This window comes from Chiloscyllium punctatum, chromosome 9 (assembly GCF_047496795.1).
Source record: "Chiloscyllium punctatum isolate Juve2018m chromosome 9, sChiPun1.3, whole genome shotgun sequence".
In the NCBI taxonomy this organism is placed as follows: domain Eukaryota; kingdom Metazoa; phylum Chordata; class Chondrichthyes; order Orectolobiformes; family Hemiscylliidae; genus Chiloscyllium; species Chiloscyllium punctatum.
Window position 1 is genome coordinate 101283397 of NC_092747.1, and position 19959 is coordinate 101303355.

Here is a 19959-nt window from a genome sequence, read left to right on the forward strand (position 1 = left end):
CCAATCATCGGTCGCTCTTGGCGTTAGCCAATCGAAATGTCTTCTCGGGCGAGGACTCGGCAGCTAATCGGCGGGTGAGGACCAGCATCAACCAATCAGATTCAAACGGCCGCTGGGATTCTAAACGGCCGCTGTGACCCATGAGGAAAGCCCTCAGAGAGACAACAAGATGCCCAAGTTTCTATCGGCTGGACACCGACCGGTCACTTCAATCGACTTGTAGCCGCAGTTCCCCGCCCGCTATGGCGACTTTTATAATTTTATTTTGAGGTGTGAACATGTAATGGGCGGGGACTGGGTGGCTGTGGTTCCGGGTGAAAGGTGGAGCAATGGCGAACGCCGCTAATCTGAACGCGGTGAGGGAGACCATGGACGGTGAGTCTGTGAGAGAACCGAGTGGCTGAAGTCGGCTGGGCTAGCACCCGGAGCAGTTCTGATCCTCCTACCGATCTTTCTTGCCTTTAAGGGAGTCCATTGCGACTTCACCGCGCTAAATTCCTGGGTGGGAGACGGAGGGTACCGAAACGTTGACGCTGCTGTCCCTCCACAGATGATGCCAGACCTGCTGATCTTCTCCAGTACTTTTTTTTTTATTTCGCGGATGGATGGATGGATGGGAGGGGGTGGAGAGGGGAGGAGTGGGGGAAATGGATGTTTCCTATGAGAAAAGATTAACTAGACAGCTCCTTAAGTAGACATGTCTTCCTCGGAGACGGGAAGTGGTGATCTCCGTTCACAACATGCGGAAAGGATTCTGCAGGAGTGATGCTTCTTCCCCCGGCCAGTGCCTAAAGCTGCAGGTCACAGCCTCAGAATGAGGGGCAAACCTTTCAGGAGTAAGATGAGAAGGGACCTCTTCGCGCGGAGCATGGCAAATCTCAGCAATTCTCAACCTCATTCCACTCACTCACACTCTCTCTCACTCTCTCTCTCTCTCTCTCTCTCACTCACACACACACACACACACACACACGCGAATCCCAGTCATTGGGTATTTTCAAGATTGATAGCTTTCCAGATTTAAAAGTAACATCCAGGGATAAAGGGATAGTGCAGGAATTGTGATGAAGGAGAAGCGATGGCCTCATTAAATGGCAAATTTAACTCCATAGGGCTGGATTTCTCTTGCTTTCATTCATGCAGTGTGGGCTGTGGAATGACGTACTGCTCCTATTTCTTACATTTTTGTGTTTCGGGGCAAAGCCATCTAAGCATGAACAGTACCTGTCACCCTAATTTAGAGTCAGAGATGTACTGCACGGAAACAGACTCTTTGGTCCAACTCATCTGTGCTGACCAGATATTGAATTTATTGTCGCGTGTACAGAGGCACAGTGAAAATTAATCTAGTCCGATTTGACAGCACTTGCCCCATATCCCTCTAAACCCTTTCTTTTCAGTTGCCCATCCAGATGCCTTTTAAATGTTGTAATTGTACCAGCCTCCACTGCTTCCTCTGGCAGTTCATTCCATGCACGTGCTACCCTTTGTGTTTAAAAAGTTGCCCCTTAGTTATTTTTTTAAGTCTTTTCCCACTCATCTTAAATCTACACCTTCTCGTTCTGGACTCCCCCACCCCAGGGGAAAAGGCCTAGGCATGTTCAAAAATATAGGACCATGCAATTTATGCCCCTCATTGTATCCTACAGTATGGAAGCAAGCGATTCAGCCCATTGGGTCCATATCAACCCTGCAAAGAGCTTTACCACCCAATCCCTGTAAGTTTCTGGACACTGGTCAATTTAACTTGGCCAATCTGCCTAACTTGCACATCTTTTGGACTGTGGGAGGAAACTAGAGCACCTGAAAGGAATCCATGCAGACACTGGGAGAATGTGCAAACTCCGCACAGACAGGTGCCTAAGGGTGGAATTGATAGCGGGTCACTGGTTCGGCATAAGGCAGCAGTGCTAACCACTTGTGCTGTCCCAAGTTGAACAAGTCTTCTTTATATATGATTCCATCAATATGATTTGATTCAATATGAGCCTTTATTTATATATTTTCCACTTCGTACCTTACAACTATCTGGACATGTTTTGATGCTTATAAAGACACAAACAAGTGTGGAAGTTGGAAATCTAAAATAGAAGCTGCTGGAGAAACTCAGCAGGTCTGGCAGCATCTGTGGAGAGAAAGCAGAGATAACGTTTCCCATCCGGTGACTCCTTTTCAGAACTAATTGGACTGAGTTAAAGGTTGGCATATCTGCTGAAGATGAGGTGGGTAGGCAATGGGAGTAAGGGATAGGTGGAGATGAGCCCAGCGAGAGCGAAAGAAAACAGCAGTTGGGTGTAACTGAGGAATGGCTAATGGTCAGCCTGGGAGAGTCAGTTGTTAAAGGGGACCACTAGTAGTTGACAATGGGTTGATTGTCATAAAAGTCCTTGTGATGTTAGGGCCTGGGTGTGGCGGTGGGTAAAGGACATGGAAGAAGGTGCTCAGGCCCTAAAACTGTTGAACTTGATATTGAATCCTGAAGGCACCAGGGTCCCCAAGTGTAAAATGAGATTCTGTTCTTTCAGTTTACATTGAGCTTTGCTGGAGCATTGCAGCAAGCCTGAGACGTAAATGTTGGCCAAGGAACATTGTGTGTTGAAGTTGCAGGCAATCGAAAGTTGTCATTTTTATACAAATAGGTGTTCTGCAAAGTGGTCACCCAACCTGTGTTTCTTCTCCCCATTGTAGAGGAAACCCACATGGTGAACAGTGAATATAGTAGGTAAAAACAATGACTGCAGATGCTGGAAACCAGATTTTGGATTAGTGGTGCTGGAAGAGCACAGCAGTTCAGGCAGCATCCGAGGAGCAGCAACATCGACGTTTTGGGCAAAAAAATACAGTAGACGAGTGAGTGAAGTGCAAGTAAATTGCTGCTTCACCTGGAAAGTGTCTGGTGCCTTCTGTGCTGAGAGTGAAGAAGTAAATTGACAGGTGTTACTCCTTGTGCAATTGCATGGGAAAATGCCATGGGGGTGTGGGAGGTATTGGGAATGGAGTGCAGAAAGGTATCCCAAAATGGCAGAGCCTGCAGATGACTCCTGAAGGAAGGAAAGGGGGATATACCTGGTGATGGCATCCCACTTGAGGTGGTGGAAATGGTGGCTTATGATCCTTTGGATTTGATGGTGGTGGAGTGGCAAGTGAGGACCAGGGGACCTGATCCATGTTCTGGGTAGGAAGAGAAGGAGTGAGGGCAGAAGTGAGTGAGATTGGTTCAACACATCTGAGGGCCCTATCGACCACTAGCAAGGAATCCTCAGTTGAGAAAGAAGTGGGCATTTCCGAGGCCCCGTTGCAGAAGCTGGCATCATCAGAAAAGATGTGACGGAGAAAATTTGCAAACTAGACCGCCTGAGCAGACCCATTGTTTCTGCCTGATTCTGCCCCACAGAATTCTTCTCTTCCTACCTGATTTGATTTTTGTTTCCTCCCCTTATTCAGCCCCTTCCCACTAACATTTGTGATTCTTCTGACACTTCATATCAGTTTCAGAATTTCCAGTTTGTGGGCTCCAACCTCCTCTTCACAATGAACATGCAATCCTTTTCACTTCCAACCACCATCGGGATGATCTTGGGGCCCTCCACTTCTTCCTGGAAGAAGGCCTGAACTGTCCCTATAATGCCTCCATACTCCTCCGAGAAGGTCCTTCCTTGTTGAACAACTTTTTTTTAACTTCTGCTCTCCTTTTCTTCAGATCAAAAGTGTGGCCATAGGTATCAGCAAAATAGTAATGTGTACCCTCTTTGTAGGGTACACAGAATATTCCTTGTTCCAGTCCTACTTTAGGCCATCCCCACAATACTTTCTCTGGTATGTTGATGACATCATCGGTGCTGTTTCCCTCATCCAGAAGTAGAAAGATTTATCAATTTCTCTTCCAGCTCCTCCCTTCAGTTCCTTAACATTTGCTTTCATTTCTTGGGATAGGCTGATATCCACTACAAGCCCATTGATTCCCATTATTACCTAAACTATACAAACCTTTCCCCTCTCACCCTAAAGACTCCATTCCACCTTTGTTTTCAGCCGAAGATTCCCTGCTACTGCAGGGCATTTGCTGTGTCTGACCCATCTCGCGCACTGATGCCCTCATCCCATCACTTCTCGCTCAAAACCGATACGGTGTCACTGTCCTCACTTGCCACCCCACCAGCACCCACACCGCAAAGATCATAAAACCACCATTTCCTCCACCACCCCTTCCTTCCCTTGTCAGCCTTCTGCAGGGATTGTTCTCTCATGGACACCTTAGTCCACTTCCAAACCTCCCCTCATCCACATGGCAACTTATTATGTAGTTGCAGAAGGTGTTACAACTGCCCATTTCCCTCTTCCTTCCTTATTATCTAAGGATACAGACACACCTTCCAGGTGAAGCAGTGGTTTACCAGCACTTCACTCAACCTATTATACTGCTCACCATGTGGTCTCTTTTACACTGAGGAAACAAAATAGAGACTGGATGATCACTTTGCAGAACACCTACGTTCTGTCTGCAAAATTGATTGAGCTTCTCATTAGCTGCAATTACAACAGGTGTTCCCTGGCCAACGTCACTGTCTCAGGCATGCTGCAGTAACGAAGCTCAATGCAAGCCAAAAGTCAGCATCTCATTTTCCACTTGAGCATCTGGAGCCTTCAGGAGTCAATATTGGGTTCAATGATTTTAGGTATCCATCCCCACACTGCAGGCCCTGTCATCACAAGGGCTTCTATGACAACCATCCCATTGTGAGCCACTAGTTGTCCACATTCCCTGGAACGTCTGAGGCTGAGGAGTGACCTTATAAAGGTGTATAAAATCATGAGGTATGGGTAGGGTAAATAGACATGTTGTTTTCCCTGGGTTAGAGGAGTCCTGAACCAGAGGACATAGGTTAAGGTGAGAGGGGAAAGGTTTAAAATTGTACCGAACGGGCAATCTTTTCATGTAAAGGGTGGTCCATGTATGGAATGAGCTGTCAGAGGAAGTGGTGGAGGCTGGTGCAATCACAACATTTAAAAGGCATCTGGATGGGTATTTGAACAGGAAGGGTTTAGAGGGATATGGGCCAAGTGCTGTCAAATCGGACTAGATTAATTTAGGAAACTGGTCAGCATAGATGAGTTGGATCAAAGGGTTTCCTTGTTGTAGATTGCTGCCACTCAATGCATCATAGAAAAAGAATTAGAATTGAAGCAATCAAAATATATCAAGTCATGGAAATGTACAGCAGAGAAACAGACCCTTTAGCCCAACACATCCATGTCGGCCAGATATCCCAACCTAATCTAGTCCCTTTTGTCAGCACTTGGCCCATATCCCTCTAAATTTTCCTGTTCATTTACCCATCCAGATACCTTTTTAAATGTTGCAAATGTACCAGCCTCCACCACTACCTCTGGCAGTTCATTCCATACACACACCACCATCTGCTTGAACAAGTTGCTCCTTAGATCTCTCTTAAATCTTTCCCCTCTCATCCTAAACCTATGCCCTCTAGTTCTGGACTTGCCCCACCCCAGGGAAAAGACTTTGTCTATTTACCTATCTATGCTCCTCATGATTTTATAAACCTCTATAAGGTCACCCCTCAACCTCCGCTCCAGGGAAAACAGCCCAGCCTATTCAGTCTGTCCCTATAGCTCAACCCTGGCAATATCCTTGTAAATCTTTTCGGAACTCTTTCAACTTTCACAACATCCTTTCGGTATGAAGGAGAGCAGTCTTGCATATAATATTCCAAAAGTGGCCTAACTGGCGTTCTGTACATGACCTCCCAACTCCTATACTCAATACTCTCTCCAATAAAGGAGAACATACCAAATGCTGCCTTCACTATCCTATCTACCTGCGACTCCAGTTCCAAGGAGCTATGAACCTGCACTCCGAGGTCTCTTTGTTCAGCAACGCTCCCTCGGACTTTACCATTAAGTGTATAAGTCCTGTTCTGATTTGCTTTCCCAAAATGCAGCACTTCATATTTATCTAAATTAAACTCCATCTGCCACTCCTCAGCACTTTGGCCCATCTGATCAAGACCCTGTTGTAATCTGAGGTAACCTTTCTCGCTGTCCACTACACCTCCAGTTTTGGTGTCATCTGCAAACTTACTAACTATACCTCCTGTGTTTGCATCCAAATCATTTATATAAATGACAAAAAGTAGTGGATGCAGCACTAGGCGGCACGGTGGCACAGTGGTTAGCACTGCTGCCTCACAGCGCCAGCAGAGCCGGGTTCAATTCCTGCCTCAGGCGACTGACTGTGCGGAGTTTGCATGTTCTCCCCGTGTCTGCGTGGGTTTCCTCCGGGTGCTCCGGTTTCCTCCCACAGTCCAAAGATGTGCAGGTCAGGTGAATTGGCCATGCTAAATTGCCCGTAGTGTTAGGTTAGGGGTATGGGTGGGTTGCGTTTCGGCGGGGCGGTGTGGACTTGTTGGGCCGAAGGGCCTGTTTCCACACTGTAAGTAATCTAATCTAATCTAATCTAATAACATGATCCTTGTGGCACCCCATTGGTGACAGGCTTCCAGTCTGAAAAACAACCCTACACCACCACCCTCTCTTCTGCCTTTGAGTTAGTTCTGTATCCAAATGACTAGTTCTCCCTGTATTCCATGAGATCTAACCTTGCTAACCAATCTCCATGGACAACCTTGTCGAGCACCTTAATGAAGTCCATATAGATTACATTTCCTGCTCTGCCCTCATCAGTCCTCTTTTTGTTTTTTTTTGAAGAAGTAACAATCAAGTTTGTGAGACATTATTTCCCATGCACAAAGCGATGTTGACTACCCCTAATCAGTTCTTGCCTTTCCCTCCAACATCTTGCTCACCACTGACGTCAGGCTCACCGATCTATAGTTCCCTGGCTAATCCTTACACCTTTCTTAAATGGCAGTACCATGTTAGCCAACCTCCAGTCTTCCAGCACCTCACCTGTGACTATCGATGATACAAATATCTCAGCAAGGGGCCCAGCAATCACTTCCCTAGCTTCCTGCAGAGTTCTAGGGTACACCTGATCAGGTCCTGGAGGTTTATCCACCTTTATGCATTTCAAGACATCCAACACTTGCTCCTCTGTAATATGGACATTTTTCAAGATGTCACCATTTATTTTCCTACATTCTATATCTTCCATGTCATTGTCCACAGGAAACACTGATGCAAAATACTCATTTAGTATCTTCCCACATCTCCTGTGGTTCCACATGAATGTCGCCTTGCTGATCTTTGAGGGGCCCTGTTGTCTCTCCCTCGTTACCCTTTTGTCCTTAATGGATATGTAAAAACCCTTTGGATTCTCTTTAACCCTTTTTGCCAAAACTATCTCATGTCCCCTTTTTGCCATCCTGATTTCCCTCTTAAGTATACTCCTCCTGCCTTGATACTCTTCGAAGGAATCATTTGATCTATCCTGTCTATACCTGACATATGCTTCCTTCTTTTAACCAAACCCTCAGTTTCTCTAATCATCCAGTATTCCCTGCATCTACCAGCCTTTCCTTTCACCCTAATAGGGATATGTCTATGGACTCTCATTATCTCCTTTCTAAAGGCTTCCTATTTCCCATATCTGTACATGGAAGGCGCAACAAAGAAATGAGAACAAGGATGGCAATGAAAGGGGCCACCTTTGATAAAAGATGATTGCTAACCAGAAAATATAATACATAACTGAGTGATTGTCGGGAGTTTGGTTTGGAAGCATTATTTTGTACATATGAGAGATTCAGAACTTGCAGAAGATCAACTTGCTAAATAGCTTTGAAGCATGGGTTTGGAATAAATTGTGGGGAGAAAAAACACCTGGACATGAATAAGAAATGAAGTGCTGAACAGAGTGAATTCTTCAGCACAGTTAGGAAAAGTTAGAGACTGGACACATTTAAGAATCAGATTTGGAAGATTTTCAGGGAAAAGAGCAAAGAAGAGAATATTTGCCCTGGATTATTAGTGAAAGAAGTTATGAGCAAATGAAAACAATCCCATTTAGCTTCATATTATGGGACAGCTGCTGTTAGTGAAGGACCTGCCTTTGAACAGATAACACATAAGGAGTTATGAGATACTAAAATACCTTTTTTAAAATTTAATTCTATACGTTAATTAATTACCTCGTAATTAATGTTTGATCTGTCTTGATTTGTAGTTGGTTACAATAAAAATTGAAAACTCAGTTCTTTCTGCAGTTCAGAATTTCAGCACTTTTTAAAATGTTATGTTTTTACAGAAATGGTAACAGTCGTGCCTTCTATGATGATCATAATGTAATTGATTATGGGATGGGGAAAATAGATTCTGAAGATTGTTGCTAGCACTTATAGTGTGAACGTTACTTAACATTTGTCAGCACTAGCCTGATCGTTGTCTTGGTCTTGCTACATGTATGTACAACTACTTAATTATCTGTGCAATTGTGAATTAAACAGATCACATGCAGTCACCAGTAAATGTCTCTGAATGAAAAGGTGATTGATAAAGCAGCTGACTGTAGTGTGGCTTAGCCCAATACCCTGAGGACCTGGCACAGTTTTGATCGTGTAATGGTTATCATGTTCGCCTCACAGTTTGATCCTGGGTGGGAACAAATCTCCTTCCTTTGAGCTCTGCCCAAAACGTGTACACTGTGTTCCTACTTCTGAGTCAGGACGCTTGAGTTCAGGTCCTACCTGCTCTGATTAGGAATAACAATAACACCTCTGATTAGGAAAATACAAAAATACTTACCCTGAGGAGCTGGGACTCTTGTGACACAGTGGTAGTGTCCCTTTTCCTGGACTGAGGGGCCCAGATTCAAGTCCCACCTACTCCAGAAGTGTGTACTAACATCTCTAACCAGATTGATTAGAAAAATAGGCTTTTGTGAGACAGTGCCAGTGTCACGTCTGAGCCAGGAGGCTTTGGTTCAACTCCCAACCTGCTCTGGAATTGAGCTATAACATCTCTGAACAGATTTGATTAGAAAATACAAAAAATTCCTACCCTGAGGAACTGGGGCTCTTGTGATGCAGTGGTAGCGTCCCTACCATTGGATCATGAGGCCTTGGTTCAAATGGTAGCACCCACTGTCTACAAGATTCAGCTCTTGCTCTGAGTAGACTGGTCATTCACTCACAGAAATGCGCCCTTGGAAATCCTTTTAGCCTCCACTGGCTATGTGAAAACAAAGTCTGTCCATATTTATACCCAATGACTGGTACACACGTTGTGTCCTAGTATACACTTTACCATTTTTTACCCTCCACAATGAAGTACCTAAAGTAGATGATGAATGGAACGCCCACCAACATGCGAATCAGTTCTGATCAAAAAGTAGAGGAAAAACAAAACTGGACTTGCACAACTTCTTTAATCAACAAACCTGGTGTTCCAGGTTGCTGGGTGGTCTTATTCCTGGCTGGGGTGTTGAGATGGCCCTAGATCAGATAAGTGACCTTGCATATGACATTGAAAAACTTGCCAACTCAACTGCCCATGCTCTGAAGCTAGTGAACAAAGAGTTACAGGAGACAATGATGATGATGCTTCAGAATTGGTTAGTGCTGGATTCCCTCCTTGCGAAAGAAGGAGGTGCTTGTTCAGTCATCGGCCCGCAATATTGCACCTACATCGATGATTTCTCAAAGGACATTTCGGATGAGACAGGTCTTAACAACAAAATGGGTCAAGACCAGGGAAGATTGACCGTAATCCGATTCATATGGATAGAGTGTTACTTGCTGGCTATGGTCACTGTGTGGATGGATCGTGTGGGATGTACTGATATTCCTAGGATGAGACCAAGAACTAAACATTGTCATCCACTCGTGCATGCAATGGACCCTACATTGCTTTTCCCCTAAGCCAAGGAGGAATTTGGTTAATCATCCCTTGTCCACTCCTGTACCTCCATGCTCGAACTCCCATGTTAGAATCCAGTATCTTTCAGACTCTGCTCCTCCGAACAACTCGCCAGAGGAGGCACTTAATTTATTAAGAACACAAATTGACCAAATGGACTAATTATACTTGTATAAGCTATGTCGTTGTCATGAAATGACAAAAGGAAGGAATGAGAATGAGAAAGTTTATAGCCTTAAATGTTGTCCTTAAACATTTAAACTAAAATGTAATTTTGAATTATAGAACACATTTACTACATCCTAGAAAATGGTGTGCAGGGAAGATAAGATAATGAAGAACCTTTGCCTTAACATCAGCGAATTTGTATAAACAAATCACCGAGCAATAACATTCATGGCTGTTCCTTTGTTCATTAATTTCACAATGTTTAATTCTGAACAAAACTCTGTATCAAATTACCTTCTCTCCCGAATTATTGTCATTCGCTATTATCTGGCTAGTTTAGAACATGCAGTGCTTTCATCAACTTTTGTGTTTGTGAACCTTGAATATCAAGGAATATACAGAATTGAATAAAGAGATAAAAGGAGCTTTGTAGCAAAAACCAAGGACTCCAGAACGTGCAAGGGGAAACTTGAAAAGAAAATCAGAAAAGCAAAAAGAACAATGGCAGGAAAATCCTATCTTATTTTACAAGACTTTTAAGATAGGATTTTTAGGGAAACTATGGCCAATTAAGGATTGTAGTGGTAATTTGTGCAAAGAGCCAGGGGATGTAAATTGGTTCGAAATGAATACCTTGTATTGGTGTTCACTAGTGCGAGTGATTGTGGGTATAGAAATCAGGGAGAAGGACTGTGACATTAATTTAAAAAGTTAGCACAGACGGAAAGGAGGTTCTGAGCACAGTAGTCTGATAATCGTAAAAGTACTTAAATCTATAATGCAAGATGAAATGTAATTCAGACTGTTGAGTGAGGCAACGGAGGAAATGCCAAGGAGTAACTTTTTTCAAATCCTCCTTGGCCACCGGGGAGGTGCCAAAGGCTTGGTAGACAGCCAATGTGTACTGTTATTCAATAAGGATCAGGAGATAAACCTGAATTCCACAGACCAGTCAGTCTAACCACAGTGGTGGGAAACTATTGGAAGCAATATTGAGCAAATAATTAAATTGGATATGAATAGGCAGCAGCTAATCGAGAGTTAATACAGTTTTATTGAGAGGAGGTCATGATTGACCTGCTTGTTTGACATTTTCGAAGAACTGACCAGCTGTATAGTTGAGGGTAATACACGTACTGCACTTGGACTTGAATAAAGCATTTGGCTTACAGGGAAAGGTTAGGGAGCTGGATCTGGGTGGGATGGACTTTGGAGGGGTTGGTGTGGACTCGAAGGACCAAATGGCCTGCTTCCACACTGTAGGGATTCTATGATTGTAAAAGGAACAATTTTTAAATTGTTGGGCTGGTGTTTTTATTTTAAGGTAGCTACACTTCAGTCATCACCTGTCAGTTAATTTACGCTTAAAAATGTATAAAGGAGCAAACATTTTGTTTCCTAAATGCAAAATTTCCCATCAGCTGAAAGTACCACTGACTGATGTCTGGATAAATTAAGCAAATTGGAACTCTGCAAATCTTTGAGACTGACTTTTTCCAATGAGTGTGAAGCTGGTAGAGTATAGCAGGTCAGACAGCATCCAAGGAGAAAGGAAGTCAATATTTGGGCTGAAACCCTTTGTCAGGATGAAGGAATTTGACCAGAAACATGGCTTTCCTGCTCCTCTGATACTGTCTGATTTGCTGTGCTCTTTGAGCTTCTGTTGACTCTGACCTCCAGCATATGCGTCTTTACTGGCTCCTAGTCACTTCTTTTTTTCCCAGTCGTTCCAGAGCTAGTTAATTGCACGCAGGAGGTTTAAACTTCCTGAGCAATTGCAACATTGTCTGTATTTTTGGGACTTGGAGATGTCCCATAGTGTGACCTTCAGGGTATTTCTGGTCAACAAGTATCCAGAGGCCAGAGGATCTTGATCACTGTTTTTAAACTTAACTTTGGAAAGCAATAACATCTGTTTATATGTTTAATCCTATAATTGTTCTTGTATTTACCTTGTATAATACATGTATTACGTAGGATCATTCTACCATCATTAAAGGCCAACATATCCTCCAAGTCAATGTTATGACAGGCCAACTACTTTCATAAAACATGGCTCAAATTGCTTTAGACCCCAAATTAAATTAACTCAGGGCTGCTAGTATTTGATTCTCTCTATCACACAACTGAAGTTAATGTTTTAATACAGTATAGGGAATGTGGCTTACAGCAAGTCATTATGACTCTGGAATCTCATTTGCTGTAAGCATTTCTTATATAAGTGTCATGCTGAATTATATGTATGTAAAGGTTAATGAATCTAAAGTTTCTACCGCATATGGCAAAATCTGCTTGTTACATTTTGTATACAACCACATATTGAACATATCTATTTATAATTCATGTGCATACTAACACCCCACATTTTTCATTTTAAGTTTTAATTGTCACTCCTTCCACGAACTTTGTATTAAAGGACTTTAAATTGTTATACATTTTTAGTTCTACAAAATGTGATGGGAGCATCAACTGAAATTTATTATAATTTCAAAAATATTTTGTTTTTAACAGAAGCTGTGAACTTCCACTTTTGGTTGTTCCTTCAAATATCTGAAGCATTCAAATATTTTAAAGTTTTTAAAATTTAAATGTCCAGTCTTAATTATTCTTTCAATAAAGCTCTAATTTAATTGTATCACCTTTCTCCAGATTGACTGACTGCATTTCAGTCAGTTTTAGCATGAAAAGAGGCCTATAAGCCCATCATGTCCTGACCGATCATCATCAGCTATCTACTCTCATTCCATTTTTCAGCACTTGACCTGTAGCTTGTATGCTGTGGAGTTTCAACTATTCACCTCAATACTTTTTAAAGGTTGTGAAAGTTCCTGCCCTGATCATCCTTAGGCCGTGAATTCAAAATATCCCTTACCCTGTGGGTGAAGATGCTTTACTTGAATCTCCTGTAAACCTCTTGGCCTAATTTCTGCTCCTGTGTGTTATGGTCCTATTTAATCTCACTTTGTAGCTGAAGTGTTCCAGTTCAAGCAAAGCCTGATAAATCTGTGCACCGTCGCTCTAGTGCAATGACTGGAACTGCGCACAATGTGGTTTAAGTAACACTTTGTACACCTAATCATAAGCAAATATCTAATTCCTTAATGCTATCAAGGATAGATCGTGAACTCCCTTCTCTTGTTAGTCCTCCCAAGTACTTCACCTCGTACTTTTTAGTATTAAATTCCATTTCTAATATTCTGCCTGTGACTAGTCTGTTTATATTGTCCTTTTATTCTAAGACTTTCCTCCTTGCTATTTAGAACACCAACAATTTTCATGTCATTTTCAAACTTAATGATCATATCTACTACACTCATATTTTGATCATTGATGTACACTTCAAGCAGCAACAAATGTTGTGGTGCATCAATGGACACAGGTATCACTGGCTCCCACTTGCCACTGACCTAGTGTTGGCTCCAATTTGCCAAATTGCCATGGATTGCATGAGCTCTTACTTTCTAGACCAGTCTTAATGTGGCACCTTGTCAAAAGTCTTGATGCAGTCCATGTAGATCACCAACTGGACTATCTTCAACTCTACACCTTGTCACCCCCTTGGAAAAACTCAATCAACGTGAACAAAGTCATGTTGATAATCCTTGATTACTCCTTGTCTCTCCAAAATGGAGTTTAAATCTGTCCCTCAGAATTTTTTCCACTCAGTTCCCTGCTACATTATCCTGTAGTTTCCTGGTTTATCCCTATCACGTCTTCTTGAATAATGGTACCAACCAAATGATAGGCTGATGTACATATTAATTGTGTTATTAAGGTCCCATGTTATGAGAGAGAAATGGGATTATTTGCAGTTGTGCAAAGTGGGATTATCCTGTCATTTCACTCCGTTTTTCTTCCCGCTGCTCTATGCTGGCTGGGCTGGAGAATTGAAGATCTTCAGGGTGGCATGGCTGCTAATAGAGGGCATTTTAGAAATGTTTCCATGTTTGGGATGTCTGCTCAACAGGCACAGATAATAAAATTCATTTGGCAGTATTCCCACTTTTGTATAAGGGTCTTACAGCAGCTAATAGTCCTGAGACCATTGAGACAAAGCCAAGTAGGCAGTGTCTTGTTGATTCATGTTGAGTCATTAGATAACTCTTATGCCTTCATCTGTAGCTATGTTGATGAATGAGTAAGGGAGACCGTAGCTGGCCAGTGCGTAAGAGCCCTTGAGCCTTGTTGCTGCTTTTTGAAGAAGCAGCCAGAAGTATTTTTTTTAATCCTTTTCTTTATATTCATGATGTAACTTGCCTCCTTACGATAGAGAAATACCAGAGAGCAGATAGAAGTCATCCAGTTTAAGTTCAGGCAGTTAGTGATATCTCTGCAAGTTACTGTGAGAATGGGATCCAACTACATTCAATGGGGACAACATTCTCAAACTTGGTAGGCATATTCATTGGTAAATAACAGAGCCAGATTGTTCATTTAAGTTTTCTGGTCAGTTCCCTATTTCAGAATTGAGCAGCCCCATAAGATACTCTGTCATTCTCTCTCCTTGAATACTAAGCAAATCATCTGAAACTGGAGTAGTAAAGAAGGAGATGCTTCACTATTTATACTTTGATCATTAACATTATTGTCATCCCTGGCCTGGGAACTGCTTCTTTTCAATATAATAACTGTTGATAAAAGGCAAGTATCCAGAATGCATATTATAAAAAGCATTTTTTTGCTCCTCTTTTTTTTTTCCCCTTTGGGATAGGATAAAGAACCTTTATTGCGTGGTAAGGTGTGTGAACTAACCAGTTCTTAAGTGACCTTATTGTCTGGACCTGAGGAGGAGATTAGTGTACTTATTGACCTGTTTATAACATCATCATCTGAGGGGTTAGTGAATAATTTCAATGAAATGCTTGAGGCCTGTGAATGCTTTAGGAAATTGTTTTATTCAGAGAGAAAAGTCTGTTCATTTTATCAAAGCAAGCAAATCTCTCATGCTTGGCTAATGTATATATTGAGGTAGTTACTATTACAGAGTTATAATTTTTTTTGTCTTAAATTACTTCCTGAAGGGAATTTCCCAGTAATCTTTCACATGCATAAGCAATTTAGTCTAATCATCTTGCACATTTTAAGTAACTTGCAGTTATTTTAAAATTGTCACATTATTTCATCAAGTTGATTTGTCAGTGGCTGAGTATGAACACCCCCTTTGTTCACTCTTCCAATTATGAGCTACTATTCATGAAAGTTCAAACTTGATGCTTCTGTCAGTTGGCTTCACATAGAGAGTGTAAAGTAATGTTGATGTATTTGGGAATTTTCCTAGTTAATGCAGTAGTGTTTTGATTTGAAGTGCAGCAAAAGGTCTTCAGAGTGACTGTAATGAGTTTTGAAATACAGATGTCTGCAGAGCTGAAGCAAACAGTACTATAACAAAGTAAGCTGCTAGTATATAAGTGACGGTTGTGCCTCAGTTGGGGGCATGGTTGCAAAGTCCCTCTCCAGAGATTCAAACATAAAATCGAGGATAACTGTTATATTGAGGCCTGTCTGGTGACTATAAAGCTCCCATGGAGTAAATGCGAAGAAGAGCTCTAAGATACTTTCACTGATAACCTGTCCAGTATTCACCCCCAAACCATTATCTGGTTACTATGTTGGAACTTTTTTGTATGTAAATTGTTTTCTGCATTTCCTAGCTTTTATAGCAATTTCATTGGCTTTAAAGAACTTTTTGGATACCTTGAGATTAAAAGGTACGTGCCAATGCAAATGGCTCATACTTGTTGCTATCATGTTATCAATTATTATCTGTTTCTTTCAGTTCTTCTTGAAATCTCAAGATTGCTGAATACTGGTCTTGATATGGAGTCTCTCTCAATTTGTGTCCGACTTTGTGAACAAGGGATCAATCCTGAAGCCTTGGCTTCGGTTATTAAGGAGCTGCGAAAGGCTACTGATTCACTCAAAGTAAGAAAGATTGATGTGCAATAAAATTCGATGCAATTGCAGAATTGTTCAGTGGAAAAAAGTGTTTTGATCCTTAACACCTGTGTCAGCTTTCTGACATCTTTTAGAACTGTTTCCATCCTTATAGAGGACTGATGGTTATACCTGAAGAACCTGTTTGTTGCAACAAAGTAATGATGGTTAATGGATATAAAACCTGTGATAGAAAGATTAATCAATAAAGTAGCTGTAGCCCTGCAGATGATTAGATTGAATGAATCTGCTAGTTTGGCATTAGGCGTTTTGTTTTATACAAGTGAAAATGTCACCGTTTACTTATCAAACTTGATATAATTGGAGGAACAAGTAAGCTCTTAATACCTGTTTTGTATTTGAGAAAGAAGATTGTTTATATAGATGCATTTTGAGTGAAGCTGAAAAATGTGTTGCTGGAAAAGCACAGCAGGTCAGGCAGCATCAAAGAAGCAGGAGAGTCGACGTTTCGGGCATAAGCCCTTCTTCAGGAATTTTTTTGAGTGAATACAACAATAAAAATTTGATTAGAAGAAAAGCAATGTGTTGAGTTTAGGGCAGCACAGTGGCTCAGTGGTTCGCACTGCTGCCTCACAGCGCCACGGTTACTGTCTGTGTGGAGTTTGCACATTCTTCCCCTCATGTCTGCGTGGGTTTCTTTTGGGTGCTCCGGTCTCCTCCCACAGTCCAAAGATGGTCAGGTGAATTGGCCATGCTAAATTGCCCATAGTGTTAGGTGCATTAGTCAGGGGTAAATGCAGGGTCTGGGTGAGTTACTCTTTGGAGGATCGGTGTGGACTTGTTGGGTCAAATGGCCTGTTTCCACATTGTAGAAAATCTAATCAATCATATCTTTGCAGTGAAATATTGCACTACACATGCAATTCATGGACCTGTAAGTTGAGTTTCCTAAGAATGAATTGCAACCAGATTTTGAGATCGAAGATCTACGTGGTTGAACAACAATTGACACTGAGCAATGTGCTGAGAAAAGAATTAACTGGTACTTAAATCTAGAAATGAAATAAAGAATAGCCAGCATGAATTTCAGAATGGAAGGTCATGGTTGAATAGCCTCTTTGTTACTCCTTTCAAAAAAAAATTCAAAGTACAGATAAGGCCAATGCAGTAGATGTAATATCTGTAAATTTATAAAGTGAAGGTGAGGGGAGATTTAGATGTCTTCAAATTATGAATGGTTTTGATGGAGTACCCCAAAAAAATTGTTTACACTGCCAGTAGGATTCATGATTTTATGGCATATGACCACATTGCTGAGAGAAGAAGAGGTCTCTTCTGATGTTAATGCCCCTCAGGATCCTGAGGAAGACACAACCAGCAAACATTTGTGGTACTTACATGGGAGGTTTAAAATTCCAGTTGTCAGTTTCTGCTCGATAATTAACCAGAACAATGCAAATTTTGGCAGTTTGCCCTGTACTTACTTGGCTGACTATAAATGTCTATCATTGTAACTCTCAGTAAATCAGCTAAAGCACTTTACAATACCCACAGCAAGGTTCAATCTTTCCATAACCATGTCCAGCACCCCTTGATCATGTTCAGTGTTCATCCTCACTCTCCCTACTGGAGGCAGATAAGGTTTATCCCACTCTGTGCCAGGCTGTCCTGACTTGCCTTCTGGAATCCCTGATTCCTGTCTGGTTAATGCTAGAGGAATCTAGAGTTGTGGAGAATGAGGCAGGGATTTGGTAGTGTAATATCACTGCTGCGGATGAAAGTGGTGAGGAGGTTGATCACTGTTGGGAGGGATGAGGGTTGAGGTCAGGGTTCACACTAAACAAAGGCGTGCCAACCATGATTAATGAATAATTCTCAACAGTTATAGAACATTTAAATTTACCAGAATATGGCATCTACTATTGTAAAAAAAGGGTCATAGTTTGACTTCCTCTGACTATTTGCGCTACAAAGGAACAGTTGTATTTCAGGTATGCTCCACATTTCTGAAGTACCAGCAAGGTACAGAGCTGGTTTTAACATACATAGGTAAGAGCAGAGTGTCAATCCAATGATGATTACCACGCCTTGAAATAGCCATGTAATAGAGTTAGGATGCAGCTTCTGTAGAATACGGACACCAGTTCAAAACGTTGAACTAACTGCTGCGTCTGATAATTCAATGTCCCTTTCTGCTGTGGTCAATATGCCACATTTTGGCGCACATCAAGTCAAATGCACATTGTATTTTCAATGGATCTGAACCCAAATGTAAAATCATGGTGTGAGAATATCTAACAAAGGAGCTGGGGCACAAAACAAATGCATTGTACTAAATTTCTTGTGTCTGATCACTGTAGCAGGGAAAGAAGGTTATTTTCTGAAAGGAATAATTTTTTCCCCAGTGAAATGTGTTTTCATGGGTAACTTTTTTTTTTAAGAAGAGCATAAAGAATTGCAATATTTTACACTACTTTGATTTAGGCAAATTATTTTGCATAAATCATGTTTTGACTAATTCTAGCTCCTGAACAAACACAATTCTACCCAGAAATTACATGAATGGTAATGTGACTAAAAATTGTTATTTGTTTTACCTGCTGTAGAAACATCCTTTTTTATGACTACTGACCAATCCCTGATATCTTAATTTAAATTTTGTAGTCATACAGTCGACCAACTTAAATGCAGTATTGAGCACTTCTTAATATATACTTATAAGCCAAGAGGATATCAAAACTAAAACTATACAAAAAAATTCACATTTATTGTACTAGAAAAGTAACAAGTCTGTTCTGTAACTAATTTGGATGTTACTTCTCCTTAGACTGCTGAGAATATGACTGGTTGACATCACCCTTGTGACAGAGAATCCCATCTTGGTACCTGTATCAGGTCGCACCGAAAATCATTGAGATGAAAAAATGTATGGAACAAACAAAAACAAATACAAATCATTTTGTACCACAGAACATAAAAATGGAATGTTGTGGATTAGTCTGTTGATGTTGATATGCAAATTCTTGCTACATAGGTCCACAATGAATCTGTTAATCGCTATTTAAAATTGATTTGCATATTATACATTTGAGTTAAAAAGGAGCTATCTGAAAAGCAATGACCACTTGCTGGGGGCTGGTTACTAAACCATACACAGTACAATTTAACTTGGATTATGTGTCTGAAAATGACAATTTTAAGTTTGACTGTAATTACTACATATTGTAATTAACATTTCTTTATGTGGCTTTTGTATTTGGTAGCAAAATATACTTCATCTCAATGTGGAATGACCCTTCCTAATATTTTATTCATACATCAACATGGTATTGTGAATGTTATTTAAATATGCTTTGTTCTTTTCCTCTTAGAATTATAAAGTACTGCCAACTATACAGTTAATCACTATCTGAAAATTAAAAATGTTCAAATAATCCAATTAGTTCACAAATAAATCACATTTGCAATACTGCAAATTAATATTATTACTTACAATTGTTATAACTGTTTCAACTCAGCAAAGCCAGATTATCAAATCTTACTGAATCCAAATTTTTGGCTGATTCAGCAGGTTTTGTTTTCCCTGTAGGATGCTATTAACAAATTCACTCGAGAATTATGGTTTGTGAACATTGCATAGATTTTATACTGCTTTTGTATAAATATACTCTGCCCTTTGAGTGTGTCAATTTTGTAACCTAATTTCTTCTTGTTTAAAGTTATTTTCCAAGCTTAATGTGATTTTATATCAGTGATAAAAATTACAGTAACTCAATAAACAAAACTTTTCATTAAGTTGTTTGATTTCTGGTATAATCTGTATCTCATGTGCATTGATGCTTCAGCTCAATATAACCATGTCAGATTTCAAAGCAAAATGGCCTTCACCATTGCAATATTAGTACAGTTTCTGCTATGCATTACAAAACTAAAGGTTCTACACCTAAGATAAGCTTTTTCTTATTTATACATACTTGGTGTATATTTTTAAATATGTATGTGCTTAAACCAAGAAACTCAAGATGTATCCAAAGTTGAAGATCACGCCCAATTTTAACTATT

The 19959-nt window shown here is 40.8% G+C and overlaps 1 protein-coding gene across 1 annotated transcript; it reads left to right on the top strand.

The window, feature by feature from the left end:
- The first annotated feature begins 102 nt into the window (after positions 1 to 102).
- On the top strand, positions 103 to 19692 carry mzt1 (mitotic spindle organizing protein 1). Its single transcript, XM_072577985.1, has 3 exons — positions 103 to 375; positions 15779 to 15924; positions 18725 to 19692. The coding sequence occupies exons 1-3, from the start codon at positions 330 to 332 to the stop codon at positions 18746 to 18748; spliced, it is 216 nt and encodes a 71-aa protein (XP_072434086.1). The 5' UTR covers positions 103 to 329; the 3' UTR covers positions 18749 to 19692.
- Positions 19693 to 19959: the final 267 nt, after the last annotated feature.